This window comes from Populus euphratica, unplaced genomic scaffold, assembly GCF_000495115.2.
Source record: "Populus euphratica unplaced genomic scaffold, PopEup_1.0 scaffold30.1, whole genome shotgun sequence".
NCBI lineage: Eukaryota > Viridiplantae > Streptophyta > Magnoliopsida > Malpighiales > Salicaceae > Populus > Populus euphratica.
Window position 1 is genome coordinate 1,128,440 of NW_011499869.1, and position 18,673 is coordinate 1,147,112.

At 38.8% G+C, this 18,673-nt stretch overlaps 3 protein-coding genes across 3 annotated transcripts; 2 read left to right on the plus strand and 1 right to left on the minus strand.

Moving 5' to 3' along the window:
• Nucleotides 1–1,113: 1,113 nt before the first annotated feature.
• Nucleotides 1,114–6,016, minus strand: RRF (ribosome recycling factor, chloroplast precursor). The gene is made up of 11 exons (XM_011027866.1): nt 5,763–6,016; nt 5,501–5,663; nt 5,335–5,404; nt 5,108–5,203; nt 4,503–4,600; nt 4,080–4,191; nt 3,261–3,302; nt 2,836–2,892; nt 2,674–2,724; nt 2,025–2,081; nt 1,114–1,437 (listed from the first exon to the last, which is right to left on the minus strand). Exons 1-11 carry the CDS (start codon nt 5,857–5,859, stop codon nt 1,420–1,422), a joined length of 861 nt encoding a protein of 286 aa, XP_011026168.1. The 5' UTR covers nt 5,860–6,016; the 3' UTR covers nt 1,114–1,419.
• Nucleotides 6,017–11,856: 5,840 nt separating this feature from the next.
• On the plus strand, nt 11,857–12,580 carry LOC105126852 (mavicyanin-like). The gene has a single exon (XM_011027865.1). It carries the CDS (start codon nt 12,064–12,066, stop codon nt 12,571–12,573), a length of 510 nt encoding a protein of 169 aa, XP_011026167.1. The 5' UTR covers nt 11,857–12,063; the 3' UTR covers nt 12,574–12,580.
• A 2,315-nt stretch (nt 12,581–14,895) lies between these two features.
• On the plus strand, nt 14,896–16,603 carry PLP9 (PATATIN-like protein 9). The gene is made up of 2 exons (XM_011027864.1): nt 14,896–16,118; nt 16,216–16,603. The coding sequence occupies exons 1-2, from the start codon at nt 15,189–15,191 to the stop codon at nt 16,429–16,431; spliced, it is 1,146 nt and encodes a 381-aa protein (XP_011026166.1). The 5' UTR covers nt 14,896–15,188; the 3' UTR covers nt 16,432–16,603.
• The last annotated feature ends 2,070 nt before the right edge of the window (nt 16,604–18,673 follow it).

Consider the following 18,673-nt stretch of genomic DNA (forward strand, 5'->3'; position numbering starts at 1 on the left):
CAGCAGGAAAGTTGCAGTCGGCAACCGAATCCCATCGTCTACTGTTTATTAGCTGGGGTTACCTATGCCATTGAGTTATGCTAGAAAGAATGAGACAGGGGGGCATAGAAAATGATTTTGCTTCGGAGAGTAGGTGCAAACCGTTGAAACTGGGTCCCAGCCCCCCTATTCTAGCACCATCTCAACTCGGTCCGCAGGTGGCCAATTGACGAGAGGGACTACGATGGGTGGACATGGTATCTTGTTAAATCGCTGCTTTTGGTTTGAAATAAAAGACGGGGGGATGCTCATGATATCCCTCCTTTAAAATGCAAGCAAAAGCAACTTATCCTCATTTGTCAAAGGCGTATCGCTTTGCCCGTGAATCCAAAATTGCAAACTTGGTCTCAAAGGAACCAATCATCAAAGCTCCTTTGCACAATAAGGTGGTGGTCCACTGGCCCTACTCCTCACCTATCCTTTCATGATATACAATGTTTTTACGAAGTTTCCTCCAAGCAATTATTTGCACGCAACAACACACTTCTCCCTCTCGTGGATAAATCATGAGATCATAGTCCAATTATATGCCACTCAGATTTAAAAACAGCTGAGAAGATTCCTTTTCTCATTGAGATGGACAAAACCCTTCACTGTAGCAGCAATCCAGTCCACTACCTGATCCTAAACAAACCCATGAATGGTAGCTGTGCTAGTTCCGGCATCCTTTCCACGTCCATTTAACCAAGAAAGAAACAATAGCAAGTGGCATCACCTCCCCTCGCCGCCTTTAAAAGATCTTCCCCTGTCTTGTCAGTCCCTGCGTGAAGGCGTTCTCTTCCAGGAGAGTGGTGGCATCACCAATGCACCAGCTTGCTCGTTCTCAGGGTTTATCGACAAGGAATTTATTTAATTCACAGCTAGACTTTCACTAAGTCAATTTCTACTTTATCGTGTTTCGGAATAATAAACTGGGTTCCAATGCTCAGGCGAGGTATGCATCTTTGCCCCCGTCTCCCTTTACGCGTAGCACAGCAGTCTGGTCCATTCAGTATTATTGAGAATCAACGCACCATCTGATGCATATAGAATCTCACACAAGAATCACGAGTCCCTTCAGAAGAAGAAATGCTGGGAAAATGAAACGGGGATAAAGTTTGTTACCATTAGAAAATCAACGACACAGTGGTGATTTCTTATAGTTACTGAACTCCTATCTTTTACAGACAGAGCCTCAAAGATAAGCTTGAACAGTGCTGTACAGATGTCTAACAAAAACTCACACGGCCAGCCTTTCATCCTTCATTTCCGAGGAAAACATCGACCAAATTCTATTTACTCTTCACAACAACCTTTTCGGAGAGGCATGGACAGTTCATCATAGATTCATCTCAAAGAAGAGCCTTGGACTGGAAGTTCATACATACGCATAAGGTGCTGTTAAACCTTCAGCAACTCCTGAAAGACAGGTCAGTCCATCAGCGCACCACTCGAAATGAAATTACTAAAAAAACAGGAAGCTGAAAACAACAGTAGAGTGGTAAAAAATCACAGCCAGATATCAAATAGAATGCAGAACTCCTGGTCTGTAATGATACCACCCTCAGCATATCCAACATGCATCTTCGAACCATAGACAATTTCATACTTTTGGTCAAGTTGAACATGCTGGCTTAACAAGATAAAAACTAGCAACTTTATTCCGATGTGAGGTGTGGCGGTGTTCTTGTGTTTGATAGGCGCATTCTGATATGACATGAGCGTGAAAAAATACCAAGGCCCACTCCCCTACATCTCTCCCACATGGTTTCCATTAATTTCACAGAAATGTCAAAAAGTGATGAGCGGTCACCTTTTCAACAAGAGATCCACCCCATCCATTCTACCTCTAAGTAAAGCAATGAAGATCACCATGGATTCACATCTATGATATAACTCATGCATGAAGTACACTCCCTTAAATAATAACAGATAAAGGAAAACTCTCATCTAAAAGTCATCACATATTTGTTTCCATTCTACGAGTTTGATTAGCGGGGAGTTACCTTTTCTTTTTGTTTGAAAATGTTATCTATTTTCTTCATATATTCATCTGTAAGTTTCTGTAAGAAGAAAACGATGTTAACTGTGAATGGCAGAAAGAGAAGATACAAACAGACAAGAGAACATAAAAAACAGAAAGGGAAAAAAAAATGAGAACATAAATAGAGAATACAAAACCCTTATCCTTTCCAGCTAAAATTTCTGTAACAAACTATAGGGACTTATTTCAACTCCCATCATGATAATTTATTGCACATTCCAATAGCAACGTGACACACTGGCATTAAACTATTTGGATGTCCTTGAAAAAATTTAGTGTGCTGTCCCAAATGCATTTATCCAGTCATGACAACAAGAATAGAAGTTAATACAGCACTAGCACGTGACAAGTTCCACAACTTGAAGGAACTTTCCAGGAAGAGCTCAAACCATGTGGTGCTTGTAATGGTAATCATCACTTCACAGACCAGTTTGACAACCCTGAATACATACAGGTCCATTGTATGCTTGAAATCATCACAATCAAGCCAATTTCAAGAGCACAAAAAAAATTGGACACCTCACTGCTGCGGCTAAAAGAAGCCACAGTTCACTGATACCAAATCCAAATGGCAATTAATAATGAGATACACGTTTCAAGCATCATCATACCTGCAAATCACTTGACAAATCCTTCACATTGTCTTCTGAGAGCTTTTTCTCCTGAAGAAGAAAAACAAACAGAATTAAATTAATAAATGAGCCACCAAGAAGAGGATGAGATAAAACCATCTAAGTAGAGTGACAAAAATGAATTGGTTTCTTGATGCAAACTTTCTCGAGTTTCTCATATGCTTTCAATGCATCTCTTCTAATATTCCTCAACGCCACCTACAAACAATGTATCAAGAAAAAATCATCAGATAATGCAAGAGGAAAAAGGTTGTCTGTTTAGTGTAGTATGCAATCAATGCAAATAACAATACGGTATGCAAATGCAACTGTAGAACAGATTCATCAAGGTGAATGATTGATGCCATTGCTAAACCCGAGCACGAGTGTTAGTGCATGCATTCAAGATACAAGTGAAAATTCACATCTTTATAGCACTAGTTACAAATTCACATAATGAAAAACTCATTTATAAATCAATTGCATCATTCTTGTGAAATCACTTAAGATTTCCCTAACATGATCTTATTCAAACAACAAAAACAGTAATGATCTGTCTTAAACCACTAACTAAAAGTGCAATGTACCTTTCCTTCTTCAGCTAATTTGGCCACCATCTTTGATAGCTCCTGCAGATAAAGAAGATGAAAAGGAAAAGGTTGAAGATACATATGCAGCCAATCTTTAAAAACATCTGAAGGAACTTGCCCAAATATTCTTCAAAAAGCACCACCATTCTATGTTTATCAAACAGTATAAGAAAGTTAGCTATTTATTTTGTCTATATTTCTGATTTATACAACCATGGCTTTCTAAATATATAGCATCGGTGTGAACCAAAATCAAAAATAAAAACTTTACAGATGACAAAAAACTTTAGCCAAGATCAGGCTGACTGCTTCCAGCACCCAAACTCTAATAATGTATGCAGTGGAACTGTCACACAGGACTTGTGTGGTTAATTTGAAATGAGGGTCAAGTTCGAGGAAAATATAAAACTATTGATGGGCTCAAATCCTCTTCAAGACATGATTATTGAAAACAAGGAATGAATAGCTGGGGAATGATCACTATTTATGGGACAAAAGATATGTCAAGCCAACAAAGTGGAGGATCACTAGCTCCAAGAGGCAAGGTGCTATATGAACAAATCATGCATAAGTTGCAAAGCCACATCCAAATTACATCATCAACAAGAACTAGAAGTAAACAATGATACTTCTTACTGAATTCATAGTTAAATGAGTTGAGTGAACATGGCAATAATAACTTTTATCTGTCTCTATATTCAAGAATGTTTGAAAAGCAATGAAAGAGAAAAAATGGTCTGAGGGATCTTCGGGTGAATATGAAAATTACTACTTGCTACATTCTAAGAGACCATAGGAAGGAAGGAGGAAAAGTACCTTCCTTCTTTCAGATGTCAATTGTGGAATAGACATCCTTATAACTTCTCCATCATTGTTTGGAGTCAAACCAAGATCAGAGCTGACAATGGCCTTCTCAATAGCTTTTAAGCTGACAAACATGACATAAAAATCACAATGACTTTAAAGTTACTCTTCCAAATATACAATATCCAGCTCATACAGCATAAAGCAACTGTACAGTTATCTCTGTTTTGGGTAGCCTGCTAGCCAGAAAACACCGATGAATTGGCGAAAAAATTAGTGGTTGTATATGGTTCGCCCTATAAATCCTGTGCTAGTTATATGACAAGATAATTTTTTTTTCCTTGCACTCTACTTTTTTTTCTTCAGTAATGCTTGCTTTTAGTAATTTTAATGTGTTTATTCCAGATAGTATCATCTCCTCCCTTTTTGTATTACCTGGATTTGTCATATGGCTGGACCAAGAGAGAACTTGCATCAGGAGTACTGATTTGAGCTATGCTCTTCAAGCTGACTGGAGTTCCATAATATTCCACCTGTATACGCAAATTTTTCATAGCTAGTCCAAGACAATGCACAATAGTTCCGCAGAAAACCAAATTAACAATATGGTAGAATTATAAAAATATCAAATCCAATCAACTTGCAGACATGCGCTACTTGCCCAGCAACCAGGAAACAAATAATTAATAAAGGTTGCCTTTTCACACATTATCCATCATCTGTCATGAAAACATTTTCTACGCTGGATTCCTAGCTGAAGGAAGTTTTCCTTGCAAAGCAATCAAAATTTGGATAAGGCATCCTTGGAGTGGCTTAGGGTATGCATGAAGAAAGACACAATAGATGATGCATCAAACAGATTGTTAATACCAAAATTCTACTACCAATACTTTATTACTCAATAGCTGCTCATAGCCTCTTTAATCAATTAATCTCAATAATGATCCAGCAAAAACATGATAAAAAGCATACATTATACAATTTCTGCACACCAACCACATGTGAATCACGAATGAAATCACACAGAAGCAGACTTGTACCTCAATCTTATCTAGCATCGATGGATTTGCTCTGCCTGTCCTCACAGAATTAAAATTGGCTCTCATCGTGTCAATAGTCTTTTCCATCCTTCCTTTCTGATAAAAACAGACATTGATTTGTCAATACATTCCCTGGTAGTAAAATTCCATAACTCGATAAGATTGCTTTCAAATTGAAAAAAAATAAAAAAATTCTAAAACTAAATTTGAGAATCAAAAACACTTACAGCATCATCCTCAATCAAAGATTTCTCCGCTTCGATTTCTTCAATAGTAGCATTCCTCACCACTCCTCTTCTGAACATAACCTAATCAGATTCAATATACAGACATCCAAAATAACAACGCCACCAACCTACTCCTTGATAACTAAAAATGAACAGAAATGCTTGCCTGTTTTGCAGCAACCGCTTTGCAGCAACGGGCTTGCCGGAGAGTTTGGTGGAGCCGTTACGGAGACTGGAGTAGTTAGCAGAAGAGCTCCACAAAGACACGCTAGTAGCACCAATACTGTTGTAACCAACCTTGGCGCGGTGGGGCCCTCTATGAAATGAACCTGTAAAAATAATATAGCATTGCTTGAAATGTGCGAAACATTTTTTTTATTTAAACAAAAAAAAATGTTATACAGTAAGAGAGTAAGGGTTAGGAGTACCTGTGAGGGAGAGGAGGGCTTTGGGTGGGTTTGGGTTGGGTTGAAAGAAGGACCTCAGTGGCGGTGGCGTTGTTGGTGAAGAGAATGGAGCTGCCATCAGAAAGAGAGTTTAAGGCAGAGGTTTTGGGGAGTTGGAGGAAATAGCAGAAGCTTGGTCTTGGCTTGTCAACAGTCAGAGGGAGGGATTGTGGATAAGGAGTAGCAGGAGACCTGTCTGTTTGGATGCTTCGGCTAGAAAATCCCCTGTTCTGGAAAAGGGCTACAGAATGATTGGGCCAAATCCTTTCTTCTTCAAGTGTAGTTTCCCTGGCCACTGCCAAGCTAGACCTCTCAGTTTGGATCCTTGCCATGATGGCACCAAACCCACGAGCTCTGTTTGCCTTAGCTCTAGTTGGGCCCTGCGTCCTTCTGCTTTTGCCTCTATTCATAACATTACCCAGTGGGCCAAACGATCCAAAGTTACTTGATGGAGGAACTTGGACCCTTGTCGAAATCGTTCGATGAAAAATAATAACTTGGGTGCTGTTGTGTATGGTCCCACACCATGTGATGGTGGGACCATCACATTAAATGTCATGTGATGGTTGTCTCTTGGTGTTAATATTAGTGTGGTTCGGGTACTGTAGCAACAGATTTGAAATTAGAAGAGAGGAGAAGAAAATCAAGAGAGAAAAAGAGAAGAAAAGGCAGCAGAACAGCCTTCATTCTTTCTTCGATTTCCAGCTCGTTCACCGTTGGATCGGGCTGAGATTTTGACAGAAGTTTCTAGACACGTTGATCTTCATTCTGAACGGTTGGATCGAAGATTGGTGGTGTGGAAGCTGGCCGTTTTGACAGAAAACGGGGCTGTCAGTTTTGTGAGTTTTTCTCAAATAATTCTCCTTTAATCTTGTTGTAATCCGAGAATAAGTTGTTCTTGATGATATATATATTGTATCCCTTAGTTGAATCTGAGGAAGAATGATTGTGAACCCATTATTTGTTGATAGTGGAAGTTTTTAGGTGGACTACGGTCCCGTGGTTTTTCCCGCATCGGGTTTTTCACGTTAAAAATCTTGGTGTTGATTTTGTGATTATTTGCATTATTTTTCATCATTGTTTGATTCTATTTTACTGCACAAAGAGGGAAAGAATTGGGACTTGTGAATTGTAATTATATTCCACTGAATTGATCCGGGTAAATTGGTGTCCGGTTGTTCCTAGTTTTCCCAACAAAGTGGTATCAGAGCCAGGTTGTGTAGATTGAATTTCTTGTGCAGTTAAAATGAAAAAGGAAGATTCGGGCATGATAAAGCTTACTTCCTCAAATTATTTTTTATGGAAAACAATGATGGAGGATCACTTATATTGCAATGATTTGGCTTTACCGATTGAATGTAAAGGAATAAAGCCTGATGATATGGATGATGTAAAATGGAATGGACTAAATAGAAAGGCTACTGCTAATGTTAGAAAATGGGTATCTTCTAAGTCCATTAATCATATTTCTCAAGAACATGACTGCTATACAGTTTGGAAGATGTTGGAAGAAACATTTGCTAAGGAGAGTGCACAAAACAAGGTTTTTATAATTAGAGACCTTGTGAATTTGAAGTATAGAGATGGTGAAGATGCTTCAGTGCATATAAATGTATTCCAAGGGTTCTTGAATCAGTTGTCATTGATGAATCTGGAGTTAGCTAATGAAATGCAAGCACTAATCCTACTGAGTTCATTGCCGGATAGTTGGGAGACTTTGGTGGTGTCACTTAGCAATTCTACTCCGAATGGGAAGATCACTTTGAAAACAGTGAAGGATTGTATCCTCAATGAAGAGAAGAGGAGGAAAGGCACAAGCACTTCTGAGTCTCATGCACTTGTTACAGAAAGTCGAGGGAGAAGTCCAAACAGGTTCTCTCACAGCAAGCAAGATAGAGAATCCAGCAATAGAAAAGGCAAATGGAAGCCAAGATGAAGATCTCAGTCAAGGAAGGGTTTTAAGTGCTATTATTGTGACAAGCCTGGGCATATGCAAAAGGATTGTAGAAAGTATAAAAGAGATAAAAAGGGTAAAGATGAAGACAAGAATGAAGAGAATGGTACAGCTGCAGTTGTATATGATGGTGATGTTGCCATTGTTTGTGATGATGGTTGTGTTAATCTTGCATGTCAGGATACCACCCGGGTTGCAGATTCAGCAGCTTCTTACCATGTTACACCCCGACGTGATTTTTACACATCCTACACTGCTGGTGACTTTGGTCAAGTTAGGATGGGAAATCAAGGGATGGCTAGTGTTGTGGGCATTGGAGACATTTGGTTGGAAACCAATACTGGGTGCAAGTTGCTACTCAAAGATGTTAGGCATGTGCCTGATATGCGCCTACACTTGATCTCTACAGGTACTCTTGATGAAGAAGGTTATCACAATTACTTTGAAGATGGTAAATGGAAGCTCTCCAGAAATTCCCTGATTGTTGCTAAAGGGAAGAAAATGAGTCTCTACATGTCACAAGCCAAGGTGATCAAAGGGGAGGTGAATGCAATTGAAGATTGCTCTACTGATCTGTGGCATAAGCGGCTTGGACATTTGAGTGAGAAAGGTCTTGGCATTCTTGCCAAGAAGAACTACCTTCCATTAAAAGGTATGAACTTGAACACATGTACTCATTGTTTAGTTGGCAAACAACACAGAGTTGCATTTCAAAGATCACCTTCACATAGAAGATCACATGTTCTTGATTTAGTTCATACTGATGTTTGCTCTATGATTGACAAGTCTCTTGGAGGTGCATTGTACTTTGTTAGTTTTATTGATGATCACTCCAGGAAAATTTGGGCCACTTGTTTGAAATCCAAAGATTAGGTGCTTGATGTCTTTAAGGATTTCCATGCCAGAGTTGAAAGAGAAACTAGTAAAAAGCTCAAATGTGTTCGAGCTGACAATAGTGGTGAATACAGGGGTCCTTTTGAGAAGTACTGCAGGGAACATGGTATCAAGTTGGAGAAGACAGTTCCTAAGACTCCACAGCAAAATGGAGTGGCTGAGAGAATGAACAGAACCATTGTTGAAAGAATTAGATGTATGCTCTCTCATGCAAAGCTGCATAAGTCTTTTTGGGGTGAGGCAATGAAGACTGCAGCTGCAATGATCAACCTTTCTCCATCAGTTCCTCTTGAATTTGATGTTCCAGATAGAGTTTGGAAAGGAAAAGATGTCTCTTATGCACACTTAAGAGTGTTTGGATGCAGGGCATTTGTACATGTTCCTAGAGATGAAAGGTCTAAGCTTGACAGCAAGACAAAGCAATGCATTTTCTTGGGCTCTGAAGATGATGAGTTTGGCTATCGGTTATGGGATCCAAAGGAGAAGAAAATTATGAGAAGCAGAGATGTTATCTTTTTTGAAGATCAAACCATTGAAGACTTTGAACAAAAGGAGAAAACAGAGTCTACTATTTTTATTCCAACTAATTCAAATCCAAGACCTACTCCACAGTTACCTTTAATGCCTGCTAATCATGGGGGAGACTTGCAAAATGATGATGGTGGTGGTTCTCTTATTGAGCCATTAGTTGGTGATCCTGAAGCAACTAATGATGATGTTGATGTTATTCCTGAACAGGTTATGCAGGAAGCTTCAGATGAGCCATAATTGAGAAGGTCAGCTAGACCTCGCCAACCTTCCACTAGATATTCTCCTCATGAGTATGTGTTGGTCACTGATGGGGGAGAGCCAGAATGCTTTGATGAAGCTATGTCACATGAGAAGAAAAGTGAGTGGTTGAAAGCAATGCAAGAAGAGATGAAATCCTTGCATGAAAACCATACCTTTGAGTTAGTGAAGCTTCCTAAAGGTAAGAGAGCACTCAAGAACAAATGGGTGTTCAGGTTGAAAATTGATGAACATTGCTCACAGCCAAGGTACAAGGCAAGATTGGTTGTGAAAGGCTTCAGACAGAAGAAATGTATTGATTTTGAAGAAATCTTTTCACCAGTGGTCAAGATGTCTTCAATCCGAGTTGTGCTTGGCTTAGCTGCTAGTTTGAATCTTGAAGTAGAACAACTTGATGTGAAAACTGTCTTTCTCCATGGTGATTTAGATGAGGAGATCTACATGGAGCAGCCTGAAGGTTTTGAAGCAAAAGGTAAAGAGCAGCTAGTTTGTAAGTTGAAAAAGAGCTTATATGGGTTAAAGCAAGCTCCAAGACAATGGTATAAGAAGTTTGATTCTTTTATGGTGGATCATGGTTATGACAGGACCACTTCTGATCATTGTGTATTTATAAAAAGGTTTCCAGATGGAAACTTTATTATTCTCCTGTTGTATGTGGATGATATGTTGATTGTTGGTCATGATGCTAAGAAGATTCAGATGTTGAAGGAAGAGTTGAGCAAGTCTTTTGCAATGAAAGACTTGGGACCAGCAAAACAGATTCTTGGTATGAAGATCATACGTGACAGGAAGAAGGGGAAACTTTGGCTATCTCAGGAGAGATATGTTCAAAAGGTACTTGAGAGATTCAACATGAGCAACTCCAAACCTGTTTGTTCTTCACTTGCAAGCCACTTTAAACTAAGTTCTAAGCAGTGTCCTTCAAGTGAGGAAGAAAAAGATGAGATGAAAAAGGTTCCTTATGCATCCGCAGTTGGTAGCTTGATGTATGCCATGGTTTGCACAAGGCCGGATATAGCTCATGCAGTTGGTGTGGTTAGTCGGTTCCTCTCCAATCCTGGTAAAGAACACTAGTCAGCAGTGAAATGGATACTCAGGTATCTCAAAGGTACTTCTAGTTTCAGTTTATGTTTTGGTAATGATAAGCCTGTGTTGGATGGATACACAGATGCAGATATGGTTGGTGATGTTGATTCTAGAAAGTCCACATCAGGATACTTGATGAAGTTTGCAGGGGGAGCAGTCTCATGGCAATCAAGGTTGCAAAAATGTGTTGCATTATCCACTACAGAGGCCGAATATATTACTCTTACTGAAGGGGGCAAAGAGTTGTTATGGATGAAGAAGTTCTTGCATGAACTTGGCCTAGTTCAAGAGAACTTTGTATTGCACTGTGATAGTCAAAGTGCAATCCATCTCAGTAAGCATCCTACTTTTCACTCTCGATCAAAGCACATTGAGGTTAGATATCAATGGATTCGAGATGCTATGGAGATGAAGTCATTTGTTGTTGAGAAGATCCATACTGATGACAACGTGTCTGACATGATGACCAAACCTCTACCGAGAGAGAAGTTTGAGTTTTGCAGAAAGGAAGCAGGCTTGTTAGAGCCTCCTAAATTGAATTTTACATATTGATCGCCGGTATGGCGAATTCCTCACATGGTGTGTGAGGGGGAGATTTGTTGTGTATGGTCCCACACCATGTGATGGTGGGACCATCACATTAAATGTCATGTGATGGTTGTCTCTTGGTGTTAATATTAGTGTGGTTCGGGTACTGTAGCAACAGATTTGAAATTAGAAGAGAGGAGAAGAAAATCAAGAGAGAAAAAGAGAAGAAAAGGCAGCAGAGCAGCCTTCATTTTTTCTTCGATTTCCAGCTCGTTCATCGTTGGAGCGGGCTGAGATTTTGACAGAAGCTTCTAGACACGTTGATCTTCATTCTGAACGGTTGGATCGAAGATTAGTGGTGTGGAAGCTGGCTGTTTAGACAGAAAACGGGGCTGTCAGTTTTGTGAGTTTTTCTCAAATAATTCTCCTTTAATCTTGTTGTAATCCGAGAATAAGTTGTTCTTGATGATATATATATTGTATCCCTTAGTTGAATCTGAGGAAGAATGATTGTGAACCCATTATTTGTTGATAGTGGAAGTTTTTAGGTGGACTACGGTCCCGTGGTTTTTCCCGCATCGGGTTTTTCACGTTAAAAATCTTGGTGTTGATTTTGTGATTATTTGCATTATTTTTCATCATTGTTTGATTCTGTTTTACTGCACAAAGAGGGAAAGAATTGGGACTTGTGAATTGTAATTGTATTCCGCTGAATTGATCCGGGTAAATTGATGTCCGGTTGTTCCTAGTTTTCCCAACAGGTGCTAATTATTCAACGAAGTTTTTCGTTTAGATAAAAACACGAATTCGTCCTCATTATCCGATCACAAAGCGGATTCAATAAGTTATGCTGATTGATTTAATTGAGAATCCTTGAATTCCTTCTGTTATACGGATTACTTGGCTATTATATATACGTGCGTCAGGAGTTCTGTATTCACCATTCATTCAAGGCTGCAAACAAAAAAATAAATCGCAGCCATCGCAGCCCCTCAAGGTACTCTCTCATTCAATATCGACTAAATTCCAGTCATGGGTGGTATGAAGAAAATTTTGGTGATTTCTTGCTTGATGATGGCTCTTTGCGGAGTCTCCATGGCGTCTACAGTTTATCAAGTCGGTGACTCTGCTGGTTGGACAAGCATGGGTGGCGTTGATTACCAGGATTGGGCTGCCGATAAGAACTTCCACGCCGGCGATACTCTTGTTTTCAATTATAACATCCAATTCCACAACGTGAAGCAAGTCACGTCGCAAGATTTCGAGACATGCAACGCAACATTCCCTGTAGCCACTTACTCTAGTGGCTCCGATGCAATCAATCTTGAAAGGCTTGGCCATGTCTACTTCATATGTGGTTTCCCTGGTCATTGCCAAGCAGGACAGAAGATCGATATCTTGGTCTCCCCAGTAACTTCAGGTCCGAGTCCAGCTCACTGGCCCTTAAGCTCGCGTAGCAGTGCTTCATCTGATCTTTATTTTAATAAACTGTATTGGACCTTGAGTGTGCCGGTGCTCTGTCTCTCACTGTTTGCTTATTAGGAAGCTTTTCAAGGTGCTTCTGTTAGAGGGATTTTGTAGGCTTAGTGTGGTGCCTTCTCTTTTTCTTACTTTAAATGCCATATAGAGGTGCGATTAAAGGCCATATTCGATGTATTAAATGGCGTTTTCAATAAAAATAACTTTTCCTGGATAATTTTCGTGGCTTCGTAGATTCTCCAGGTGATTTAATTTATGTCAACCTTAGGGTTTGCCATTCTTCATCATTACTAACCGATGTGAGAAATATTTTTGTGTTCAGATTAATAGCCTGAGTAAATCATAGCAAAATCCTATTATATGTTATATTATGGGGTTTTTGGTTAAAAATCATCTTTCACTCCTAAACTGAATTATCTGAGTAAATTACATCGTTTATTAAGCTTTACCGTAGAGACTCTTAAGACAAAACTTGAAGCAGTGTTTGATCACATGGATAGCTTGTGATGAGACAGGGTCGTGCCTAGGGCTAGCAGGCATAGACTATTTGGAAACCGTGGAGGTGCCCAACTTTGTACCGATTGCTTTGAAAATTCGAGCAACTTGTACCATTTTTCTTAATTATTGTAACTCGCCAGGCCACAGTAGAGATGATTTTACAGCTCGAATATCATCGTTGCTAGCTCTGAATTTCAAGCGGTAAATGAAAACAAAGCAAACAGACGTGTACACGGCAGTTTAATTCAAGATTATTGTTCGAATCTGAAGTCGTTGCTATTCTTACAGATGGACTATCTCCGTGCAAAAACGTACAATGATATAATTGATGATTTACAAGTGTACGACGTTTGTAGAGGAAGCACAAGGAATCCATATTTTGATTGCAAACGATGTGACCCCACTCCAAATAGTGCTCCTGTAAACCTAGCTACTAGCAGGGATCCAGCACTCGAGCTGTTTGCCTTTCTGCTAGCCATTCGTTAGGTGTAAAAGTCTAGAATTCCAGCTTCTTCGACAAAATAAACAAAATACCGAAATCGTTACTACTGGGTTTAGATTAATTATATTAAAAAAATGAAGAGATTTATATCTGTTTTTTTTTTATTTTAAATTTTTTTTTAATTTTTTTTATTTACATCAAATTAATATATCAAAAATATTATTTTAATATTTATTTAAGTAAAAAATACATCCTTTAAAAAAACAACTAAAATATGACCATGCTACCAAACAACACACGTGTTTTAATATAAGCGAGCCGGGCTAATGCAGTGGCTTTCCAGCCATTGCATCTCTATCCACTCCTCCCACGTGTCCCACCAGTTACGATCATACTCCTGCTCTGTTTTCTTGGCTTGTCTCGTCAATTGTCATATCAAAAATTAAGGCCGGATTGTACTCCTTTTTTCTTCATGAAATTCAGTTATTTTAAAAAAATACAAAAAAGTAATATTTTTATTATTTTATAAATTTTATTTTTAATATTAATTTATAAAAACAATTTAAAATCATGAAAAAAATAATATAAAACAAGAGAATATATAATTTAACAAAAACAACACTCTCTCGGTGAGCTTTGTTTATTTCATAATGTCTGTTCTCCACGGAGACAATGACCATTGCATTAACCAGCACGACAGCATGATTAGCAAATAAGCACGCCATATACTTCGATTAGAAATGCATCGGTGTAGAGCTAATGCACCAATAGAAAATTTAGCTCCCAAGTCATGCAACAAGGACTGATCTCTAATCTGTAAATGAAGTCATTTATTAGGCTCCATCTAATCTGCACCAACTTTTCAAACGCAAAACTTCTTCTTGTATTTTTATTTTAAGAAATTCCAAACAATTTTGATTTTCAATTTTTTGGGAAATCTTTAAAATGTCGAAACCCTCTGGATTAACTTTGTTTTCTATTTTCAAAAGATTTTTAATTTGATTTTTTAGATCCTAAACTTAACCTAAAATGTCATTCCACGTGGCAAAAGTTAAATAACTTCAAGAAATTCTAATAAAAAATCTATAAAATGTCAAAAAGTTGAGGATGGGACTTTGACTTTAATCCTAATTAGTAATAGTAAATTAATAATTACCAGGCCTAGGAAGACAAAGATAGTATTGTAACAGTGCTAGGAACCGTAATGAACTAGTCATCACTGTTGAAGCGAGAGCCGAGCCGAGATTGTCGCTTCCTTCCCTTGACCCGATTAGTACACCTTCTGTTGCACGTGCAGGGACAGTCCATCCACGTAAACAACTGCACAAGAGTAAACCCATAGCCCTAGAGATTAATCAAAACAAATAAATAAATAAAAAGAAAACAGAACAGGACGTGACTCGTATATAACCCACCTTCACCAGCACGACTCCTATTCACTCCCGGTTTTAACTCTCCACAACTCACAGAGCCCAGAGAGAATAACAAGAGAGAGATAACACACAGTGCTACTCTCCGTCTCCTCCACCTGAAAAGCCAGAGATTTTGATGTAGAGACAGATTGTATTGTGCAGCCATTAATTCCTACATCAACAAAACCTGAGCCCTTTTTTCAAAACACGCGCTTTTATAAAACTTGGGAAACAATCTCTTCCTTGCTTTCATTTCCACACGCAAAAACACAAAGCAAGAGCAGCTGCATTGTAAGCCTGTAAGGCATCGAGAGAGTGCTATTGAAATGGACCTTAGTAAGGCAACGTTAGAGATCTTCTCAAAACTGGAGCAGAAATGGCTCTCGCACTGTGAAACCACCAAGAAAACACGAGTGCTGAGCATTGACGGTGGAGGCACGAATGGCATTGTGGCTAGTTCTGCTCTGATCCACCTTGAGCACCAGATCCGCTTCAAAACCGGAGATCCTCAAGCTCGAATCGCCGATTTCTTTGATATCATTGCTGGCACGGGAATCGGAGCTCTCCTCGCTGCCATGCTATCCGCCGACGATGGTTCCGGCCGCCCACTCTTTACTGCCAGAGACGCCGTCTCATTTGTTGCTGAGAAAAACTCCGGCCTCTTCAAGGTGAAGTGCAGTGGCTTCCTCAGCCGCCGCAGGAGGTGCTCTGCTAGGAGCATGGAGAAAGTATTGAAAGAAGCGTTGAGGAGAGATGACGGTGTGGTTTTGACCTTGAAGGACACGTGCAAGCCCCTCCTTGTTCCCTGCTTTGACCTTAAGAGCTCTGCCCCTTTTGTTTTCTCCCGAGCCGACGCGACCGAATCACCCAGTTTTAACTTCGAGCTCTGGAAAGTATGCCTTGCCACTTCAGCAACTCCAAGCCTCTTCAAGCCGTTTAATTTAACGTCAGTTGACGGCAAAACTTCGTGCTCCGCTATTGACGGAGGTCTAGTGATGAACAATCCAACAGCAGCGGCAGTTACGCACGTGCTCCACAACAAGCGTGATTTCCCTTCTGTTAATGGCGTAGAAGATCTGTTGGTTCTGTCGTTGGGAAACGGAAGTGGATCGCTGAGTGGGAGGAAGCTCCGTCGTAACGGAGAATGTTCCACATCGTCTGTTGTTGACATTGTGCTTGACGGAGTTTCAGAGACTGTTGACCAAATGTTGGGTAACGCATTCTGGTGGAACCGCACCGATTACGTCAGAATTCAGGTATTTGCTTCTTTTGTTTCAATTTCAAGTTCTAGTGATTTCCAGTTTTTATTATGATTCATGCACGATCTTTGTTAACGGCGTTAGATGTGTGCAGGCAAACGGATTGGCCAGCGCGGGGCCGACGGTGGAGGAGGAGGTGCTTAAGGAGAGAGGACTTGAAACGTTACCGTTTGGGGGGAAGCGGTTACTAACGGAGACCAATGCTGAAAGAATTGAGAGCTTTGTGCAACGACTTGTTGCTTCCGGGAAGAGTAGCTTGCCTCCTAGCCCTAGCAAGAATTCCGCTGTTCCTCTTGCTGACGGCAGTTAGATAGTTTTTAAACTCCTCGTGTTTTTGTTTTTTTTAACCATGTTAACCATTAACCAGTCTTGGTTCACTCGACTAGTTAGTTAAATGTCTCTTCTGCCCAATTTAAGATCAGACAATCTTGTTTGATTTCTGTCTCTTTCTGGTAGTTCGAATCAACTGGGAGTTCCTTTGACTAAGGACAAATTAATTAATTGATTTATTACAGAAGATAAATACCATAATTATGAACCACCGCGTCGAAATGAAATTGCAATTGACCTTCCCTTTTATGTTTCAATTGCCAGCGAAAACTTTTGTGGTGAGGCCTCGTAAAATTTGGAGATATTGATGGCTCTAGAGTTTGTTGGCCTGCTTTATTTTTCTTTCTAAATTAGATTTTTTATTTTAATTTTAATATTAGTAATCATTGAAATATATTTAAAAAAATCACACAAAAATAAAATAATCTCCCTCGTAAACACACCCGTAAACAAAAACATAAAAGAGAAAGAAAATATGGATTGTCATGTGTCAGTGAACAGCTAGAAAAAAAAACCAAGTGGTCCGAACAATTTTTTACTTTGTTTTGCTAAGAATCTACAGTCAAGAAAACAATTTCGAAATTGTCGGTAGAGGTTTCTCTTTTTTCAAGTGTAAATCATTTTACTTTTCGTTTTTCAGACAACCGGGAGCGTTTATGCAAGTTATCGAGCAGCCAATAACTTGGGTAATTGTTAGAAATATTTTTCGAGCATTCGTTCAGCACTGAGAAAATTTGGGCTGTCCCAGCAACCCTAGATATATTTCTTACTATTGAATCAAATTCCATTGTTACATGTTGGAAAGACACCATATATTGTCAGAGCAAATGTAACTTTGCAAATCCCAATCCCAATCACCGAAAGCAAGTAATTTTTTTAAGAAAAGAACAGGATTTTTCTAGTTTGTTCATCGCTTTGCAGTCTTGTCTATAGTGTATATTCCGCTGCTCTTTGTTTGTTTTACCCTCTGTCATCCAATTTCGGTAGGTAAGGTGGTGGGTGAGAAGTAAAGAACATTGCTCTTTCGCCAGTGCTGGGCACGAGACAGACACTACTCGCTATTTGCTTGGTTTGATTAAAAAAAACCCAAGCATGCACTATTTTTACTCTCTGAATCTTTTTTTGTCCTTCTCGTCATAGCCTTGTATACATATATGATACTGCACTGCATGCAGTTAATATTAATATATGGGATGGTTGGTAGAAATTAGAATAGTACTTAATTTCCCCACCACGTCATATGTGAATACGGCATGATAATGCCATTAGACAAGACAATGTTCAGGTCTAATTAATAAAGTGTTGTTTTCAGTTGCTGGAAAGGGTCCAGAACTTAACCAACCTGTGATGCGGATTCGATCCTGGCACGAGTTGCTAGCTAGCATCCTATGGTAGCGCCAATTACCTTGGCTTTCATGGAAAGGGAGAGTGACAAGGTTAGAAGGTTGAACCATTTTAAGCAATTATCTTACTCAATTTGCTTTCATAAGGTAGAACTAACCGGTTGGTAATAAATTCTTCACAGCCATGGCTTTTCTTTCGAAAACTATAAAGGTGCAGGAAAGGTGTTTGATGTGGTTGCCCTCTAGTGCTGAGGATTTTCACTCTCTGAAAAATGAAAACCCCCTTCCATACCGCCTGTAGTCGTGTATAGTGTGCAAGGTGTGCTTGAACTGTTGAGTGGGTCTCAAAATTCTAGTAGCTAGAGAAAAATGTTTAAGGGCATTAAATTAACAAAAAAAGTAAATAAATTTCACCCGTGCCATGCATATAAAACCTAATTCAATAAATCAAGTTATTAACTCTACAGACCTTAAACCTTAAACCTAATTTAGATTGGGATTTATTTTGAATTAAGTGTTTTTAACTAAAACAATGCTATTTTATTTCTCAAGAAAGTTAAATGAATAAAATGATGTTGTTTTATATATATAGATATAAAAATAGCTTCACCCGATAACCCACAACCTAAATAATGTATCAAGTCAAATTTGGAGTTCGAAGCATGTGTTTCTATTTATGCTTTTAGCGTGTTTGGAGTATAATTACTGTTATTTTTTAAAGTATTTTTCATTTAAAAAAATATATTAATAATTTTTTTATTTTTAAAAAATTATTTTTGAGATTAATACATTAAAATAATTTAAAAATATAAAAAATATATTATTTTAAAATAAAAAAATATTTTTAAAACACTGATGTTGTAGCAGTATTTGAACTTT